General features: G+C 42.3%; 1 protein-coding gene across 1 annotated transcript; it reads right to left on the reverse strand.

Moving 5' to 3' along the window:
• Positions 1–6,366: 6,366 nt before the first annotated feature.
• Positions 6,367–7,299, reverse strand: LOC145803500 (uncharacterized). Its single transcript, XM_082896784.1, has 2 exons — positions 7,135–7,299; positions 6,367–7,005 (listed from the first exon to the last, which is right to left on the reverse strand). The coding sequence occupies exons 1-2, from the start codon at positions 7,297–7,299 to the stop codon at positions 6,367–6,369; spliced, it is 804 nt and encodes a 267-aa protein (XP_082752910.1).
• Positions 7,300–7,590: the final 291 nt, after the last annotated feature.

Consider the following 7,590-nt stretch of genomic DNA (forward strand, 5'->3'; position numbering starts at 1 on the left):
TGAAACATGTTATTCTATGTGTTTATAAATGTTTTCCAGAAAATGGGCCCAAGAGGATCAGTTTTGATGCATTTGAATGTGAGTTTGAGCTTGGAGGTGCAATCTGGAATTCCCAGATTCTGCACTTCCGCTCGAGCGGGGGAAGTGCCGCTCGAGCGTGGAATCCGAGCATCCAGTATCTCTGCACTGTTTTACAGTCCGCTCGAGCGGAGGATTGGGCGCTCGAGCGGAGTCATGTCTCAAGCTCGAGCGGGCGTCGAGCGGAGATTTCACCCATCCAGTACTTTGACAGTACGCTCGAGCGGGAAAGTTGACGCTCGAGCGTGTACCTTTGTCGCATGACCGCTCGAGCGGGGAAACCTGCGCTCGAGCGGGACTCTGTTTTCTGAAAATCTTGAAACAGTCTTCTGATCACATCTTTGCATCCTCATTCCATTCTAGGCATTCTTAGGCCTAGTTTAAGACATCTTGTTGAGGATAAATGTAGAACACACCGAGGCATTAGGGGTTAAATTATGTTATCTCCCAACTGTGTAGCTTAGTGTGTGTTCAATCTGTTAACTGTGTAGGGTTGGCGACTGGGGAGGCGCGCTCTAGCATACTGTAGCCCAAACTCTGTGAGTAACAATTGTGTAAAGATATGTTCAAATGATTATCTTCTGAATACTGAACTGAACTGTTTACTGAACTGATATTGTTTACTGAATGAATGTATGTCCTATCTTCTGAACTGTATTGTGGCATCCTTAGCACCTACTGTTTACTGCTACTATTACAGAGATCTCTGTCGGTTCCCTCGTGGGACCACTACTGTTTACTGATTGATGGCTATCATTATTGTTCGGTCTTTAAGACCTGTTGTTTACTGCTATGCTAATGGATGTACCACATATGATTGAATAACTGTTCTGACTGAAAGAATGAAGTATTGTTTAATGAACTGATTTCATTACTGTAAGGACATTTCATTCATAACCCCTTTACGCATTATGTTATTCACTGGGCTTTAGCTCACTGTTTATATATATATGTAGGTGCTCAGCCACCAGATCGGAGCTAAGAGCGTGGGTTAGACTCCAGTTTTGTCAAGCCAGCCTTTGTGCCTCACTGTGAGGTTCCGAGCCTATCATGTTAAGGCTTCGGGGTGTTTTACAATTCCCCCTTCTGTACCGTCTACTGTTCTGTATAGACTGAATGTTTACTGTACTGTTATCAAGGGATTAGGTCCCTGTACTGTGTGACTGTAAATTATTGTATAGACTGTACTGTTGTATGTATGAATGCATGAAAAAAAATTTTGGCATGCAGACTGTCACAGCTCAATGAACATTATTTATTTACTGTATTGGCTTCCGCCAGGCCCTGTACTCTGTTTTATTATTCTACTGTTCTGCAGGCCTTCGGTAATCTCGGATTACTGGCCGGTTACGGTGCTAAACCCATAGGGCCGGGTTTGGGTCGTGACATGTAGGCTGCTGTAGATACCCCATTTTTTATAGCCTTTTAAGACTTGGATGATCTTCCAGGTACATTCGATGGCGAGTCTGATTACTCACTGAACGCTCAAAGTCCGTGGCGGAACGCCACAGGTTTGAGTTTTCCAAACCCTGCATCCTTTTTGCCTCATATTTGGACCTTGCTTAGGTCCTTTCAGATTGAGGTTTTTGATGGCCTGTTAGCCATTTTTTAGGGCTGTCGGCCATGGCTTTTGGCATGCCAATCATTGATGTGCCTGGCTAGCCATCAATGAAGCCTTGTCGGCTATCACTGATGGTCGGCCAGCCAGCAGTGTTCCAGCAAATATTTTGTGATATTTTGTGCTAGTTGTTTGCATAGATTGAGGCATCTTCTAACACGTGTGTAGTTGGATCTTTGTGAAGGGAATTTGCATCTTCTATATATAGGACCTCCTCTTGCATGTAGGGGGGTTAAAAAATTTTGAAGACAAAAATTCTCTCTCTCTCTCTAGAACTTCCTCTCTCTCTTGTTATTTTGTGCCTTAAGTCTAGTTTCTCTACACTATTGCACTTGAACCCTAAACCAAACACTCTCACCTTGGCGTTGAGATCTCTTGAGGTCCTTGTTAAGCTTTAGAAGTGGATTTTTGGTTTGATTTAGCTTGTTTTGTTGCTCTAAATTGCATCTTGTCTTCAAAAGGTATAACACTTGTATTTTAAGCTTCTTTTAAATACTTGTTTTGCCATCTTTACATGCTGTTTTTTAGCTGGTTTTGACCTCCAAAAATCTATGTTTTTATGGTTTAAAAATAGTGGTTTAAGGCCCTTTTTGAGTTAGGGGTGGTTCACCATTTTTGCTACTAAGTTTGTTAAGCTTTTGTGCCTATTTTCAAAGCTTTTAAATCAACTTTTTTTTTTGCCTTTTAACCACTGAATTTCAAAGGATTTTCAGTGGTAAAAACCATATTTTGAAGTCCAAAATTGAAGGGGTTAGCCTCCCCTCCTTGTTGTCATGCTTGCATGCCTAGTTGCCTCACAAGTTAACATGTTTTTGTAGCTTATCTTAGCCTATTTCCAACATGTTTTTACCTCTAATTTGGGCTGCTTTGGCTCTATTTTGGGTTGTTTGTGTCGCATGAGTAGTGTTTTGCATAGTTATAGTGTAAAGGGCTTCACTAGCTTAGTGTTTTAACCCTTTAAACATGAGTTGCATGAGAGGCTTGCATGTTTTAATGTCATTTTACACTCCATTTCAGCATTGAAATATCTGCAACCTCCCTTACTTCTTCACTTTTTCATTTGCTTTGAGGGTTGGTTAACCTTCGGGTTGTGTTTAAACTTGAGATCGAGGTTTGTGCTTAATGGTTTTAATCCTCTTCTGAGGGTTTCTACTAACCAACGACATGACCTCTCTCTTGCCTTGAATCATCCCTTGGTTGACACCTCTTCCATTAAAGGACACTCATTTTTGGACTAATCAATTAAAGAATGGATTGGTAATCTAAAATGAGTAAACAAAAGTAATAAGTAAAACTTGAGCAAGATAAGCATATTGTGTTGCATTACATGTGTTCAATCAGACGTTATATTGAACATAAGGAAGATTGGAGCATTTCATACTCAAAGTGATGAAATGAGCCAATCTCCTTAGTCTCCATTACCCTTGATCACACATGATAGGGGGATGGTCTTCAGTCTTGTTTTTGCATACAATGAAATTGTATATCTTGGTTCTTTGGCCACCATGCATTGAAAATGCTTGGTTTGTGATTTTGGAGCCAAGAATACCACTCCTTGGAGATGTTTTGATGATAATGAGTGGTACACAGTACATACAACCTGTGATATTACTTCTTTCTTGCTTTGTGTTGTGCTCTAATTGCAGCAGAATAAAGTTGTTCATCAGTGGCCGGCAGGCCACACGCTGATGGCTGACAGCCTTTCACTGGTAGCCGGCAGTGCCCTTTTGTAGTAGGCACATGGCCAGCAGCCTCCATTAGTGGCCGACTAGCCACTGATGTACTCTCAGAACAGTGCCCTTTCAGCATATCAAAATTCAACTGTGCAAACAAAGGCAGTCAACAGCAAAACAGTGGCATTCCGGGTGGAGAACAAACACGCGCATGTGCATTTGATGCGTCTCAAGTTGAACTAGCTAGAACAGCATGCCTATTGTTATTTTTGAGCTGGTTTTGTACTTAATTAATTTAGTTTAATTAATTAGTGCAATATGTAATTGATTAGCTTAAACTAGTTTATTAAAGTGTTGTAATAATTAGTTATTCATTTGATTTGTAATAATTAGTCTAGTTAGCTTAATTAGATTAATTTGAGTAGCTTAGCTCTTATTCATTCGGACACTCCTTCGCGAGGGCACAATGCTGTAATAAGTGTGCGTGCGTGTGTGTATGTCTTCCAACCCTACGTCTTTCTCTTTTTTATTTAACCACTTTTGATGGTTAGATTAGGGTCATATTTCAACTTAGCATACCTTATGCTTGCATGTTTGCATCCATTCATTTGTCTTGTATGCACCGAGGCTCGGCATATCATTCAAACTGCGTTGTCATTTCAAAACTTCTTTGAATACGTGTTTCAAAGCATGCTATCAAAGTGTTGCAAATGCCATATTAGTAGCCAAACCTATTAATTGCATATTGCATGTGTTGTATTAGGCATTTTGTATAGTTAGGATCATGCATGTTTCTAACTAGCTTTTGTTTTGGCTTGGAGTACTCGGTAAGCTTTTACGCTTTAGCATACTTGCATGAGTGTGAGTGTTGCCATGTTTCGCATACTTGCCATGAGGCTATGTGCTTAAATGCTAAACTGTTTGAGTGCCTGTGGATGAAGGCTTGTTGTTTGAATTGGAATGATTTAACAAATGTACGTTTTAAGCCCACTTTGTTGTGGCCAATCATGTTTTAAGCCCACTATGTTTGGTGGCAAATCCGCATCTTTTAAGCCCACTTGAGGGTGGCAAATTCAAACCATTTTCGCAAAACAAACATGAGTTGAAATGTTCCAATTCTTGCGATGTAGTCTATACTTGCTTGTGTGCGTCACATAGTAATCTTAGCTAATAACCGGAATAAGAGCACATAATGTTTATAAAATGACATATCATGGTTAGTAGAGGCCGATCTTTGATCGGGCGAGCGAGGGTGCTCATTTCAGGACCTTCCCCTCTCATACCCAAGTTCCCGAGCCGAGGCAACTTTGGTGATGACGGATACGTGGCCTTTGGCACGAGTCGGGTTTCCTAAATTTTTCCAAAAACAAAATATTTAGGTGGCGACTCTGTATCTGGCAATGCAGTCCAGTTTTGGCATTATTTGATTTAAAATCAATTTTCCACAAAGGTTTGCCGGATTTGGTGATTATCAGTTTCATATTGCACTTGTGAGACTAGATTCAGAACCGTAGGAGTCCAAACTGTAAGGCCTTCGTTTCAAACCCTTTCCGAAAGGCGAGGCACGAAAGAAGTCGAGTTCACAGCTGCCATGCGGTCATTTTTAGCCGCATATTCCCCTTTCAACTGGTTGATTACTAGCTTCGAGTCACAGAAAACATGTAACCGCCATGCACCAAGATGAAGTTCATTACGAAGGCTAGTTAGCAATGCTTCGTATTCGGCCTCATTATTTGATGCATTAAAGCCTAGTTTGACTACCTGCTCGATTATTGCCCTTTTAGGGGTCATGATTACTACACCTACCCCACTGCCACGTTGGTTGGATGATCTGTCACAATACATTTTCCAAATGTCTCCAACGTATATTCGCCATCGAGTTTGGGTTGAAGGTGGACTTGATCAGACTTGAAGTCGGCATGGCATCCCGTGAACTCAACTACAAAGTCGGTGAGTGGATCGCCTGGTCAGATATCACCAGATATAAGATGAGCGGATCGCCTGGCGATGGGGTTGCCAAGAGTGGCACTAAACAAAGATAAGTTTTCAAGCCGTCCAGTGTAGCCTCGCACTCGAGGGTCCATTCAAATGCTTTGCCCTACCGAAGTGTGTAAAAAAATTATCGGCAATGATCTGAGGAACGGTTAATAAACCTATTGAGGGCGACGGCCATTCTCATCAACTTCTGAACTTCTTTGACCAACTGGGGGGAACCGAGTTCTAGAATTGCTGTGATTTGCCTCGGGTTGGCCTCTATTCCGCGATGGTTGACATTATAATCAAGAAACTTGTCGGATCTGATGCCGAATGCAGATTTTGAGGCGTTTAGTTTCATCTGTACTTTTAGAGAATTTCAAAGGTCTCTGCTAGATCGCCTAGATGGGCGTGCTTTTCCTTAGATTTCACCACCATGTCATTGATGTATACATCCATGGTGCGGCCGAGTTGTTCCTTAAACATAGTGGTAACCAGCCTCTGGTAAGTTGCCCCTGCATTCTTCAGCCCAAAGGGCATGACCTTGTAGCAATAGGTTCCCCTTGGGGTGAGGAATGCAGTCTTTTTCTGATCCTTCGGATGCATGGCAATTTGGTGATAACCCTTGTAGGCATCCAAGAAGCTCATGTGCTAATGATGTGTCATTGTGTCCACAAGTTGGTTGATTCTGGGAAGAGAAAAACAATCCTTAGGACAGACCCTGTTCAAATTCGTGAAATCCACACAAACGCACCAAGATCCATTCTTCTTCTTCACAACCACGGTATTGGACAATCACATGGGATAAGTTACTTCATAAATTGCCCTGACATCAAGCAACCTATCAACTTCATCAACAATGGCTGACGCATGCTATGCGGCTGACCGTCAACTTTTCTGAATGACTGGTTTAACTTTTGGATCAACCTTTAAATGGTGATGGGCCACGACTGGATCCACCTTTGGCATTTTATATAGTGTCCACGTAAACACGTTGAGGTTGTCGAGTAAGAAGGAAACTAGCTAGCGTCTGTCAACTTCGTTCAAGGAAGTGCCAATCATGAAGAATTTGTCAGGGTTCCCATTGATTTCGATCCGATCAAGGTCTTCAGTTTCTTTCTCGCTGGGGATTTTCATAATGTCCTCGAAACTCTTTTGATCCGGTACTTCAATCGAATTCACTTCTAGTTCCTTTGGCCTTTTTGCAACAATAATAAGATAGCATGCCTGTGCCGATTTCTGAGAGCCCCAAATTTGCTCAATGCCATATTCAGTTAGAAAGCGGAGTAGTTGATGGTAGGTGCTTGGCACAGCTTGCATAGCGTGCAACCAGGTCCTTCCCATGATAAGATTGTATAGTGAAGGGAGTTTGACTAATTTGGTACCTGCTTGTACTGGTAGTGTGATCTTATCCAAGGGATACTCGGGGTTGGCGTTGAAGCTGAACAATGAGTAATCGGCTGGTAATAGATCCGAATCAGTGAAGCTGAGTTTAATGAACGTCTTATAATACATTATTTCTGAAGTGTTTCCCTGATCGATGAGAACACGCTTGATTGTGAACCTGTTCACACGTAGCTTGATGACGAGGGGATCAACGTGGGGGAGAGTTACTCCATCTCGGTCGATGTCGTCGAAGCCAATCTTGCCAGTTTCATAGGGCTGTTTGGTTGGTGTGATTGGCTTGGGCAGACTAGGTTGAAACTAAATTGTATGTACTTGGGTTGACGACGGTAGTCTGTATATCATATGAATTACACCAAGTGGAGGTGAATCTAGCAATAGAGTTACCGTGTTCGGTGGATTGTTCTTTTGGACATGTTGTGCCAGTCGGCCGTCTTGCACTAACTCCTCCAGGTGGTCCTTTAGTGCATTACAGCTGTCAGTGTTGTAGCCATGGTCCTTGTGATATTTGCATTGCCTATCCCTTCTCCTAGTATCAGGGGGCCTCATCATCTTGGGCAGCCACTTAAAGAACGGAATATGCTGGACTTTGGGTAGGATCTTAGTGATTGGCTACGCCAATTCTATATACTTCTTGTCCGAACGTCTGGTGCGCCTACTGTCCACTTGATACTGTTCTTTCGAATGGTGCGAACACTACCCGCTTGATAGACGAGAATCATGTCGGTTGTCTCGTTTAGCCCGAGTCCGAGGTTCAGGGCTCCTTAGTGGCATGGCGTTTATCAGCTAAACTAGACCAAATAGAGCCAATTTAACAACTTTATGTCCGGCCTTGACGCACAG

The sequence above is a fragment of the Camellia sinensis genome, chromosome 12, assembly GCF_055761805.1.
Source record: "Camellia sinensis isolate YWXY chromosome 12, ASM5576180v1, whole genome shotgun sequence".
Lineage (NCBI taxonomy): Eukaryota > Viridiplantae > Streptophyta > Magnoliopsida > Ericales > Theaceae > Camellia > Camellia sinensis.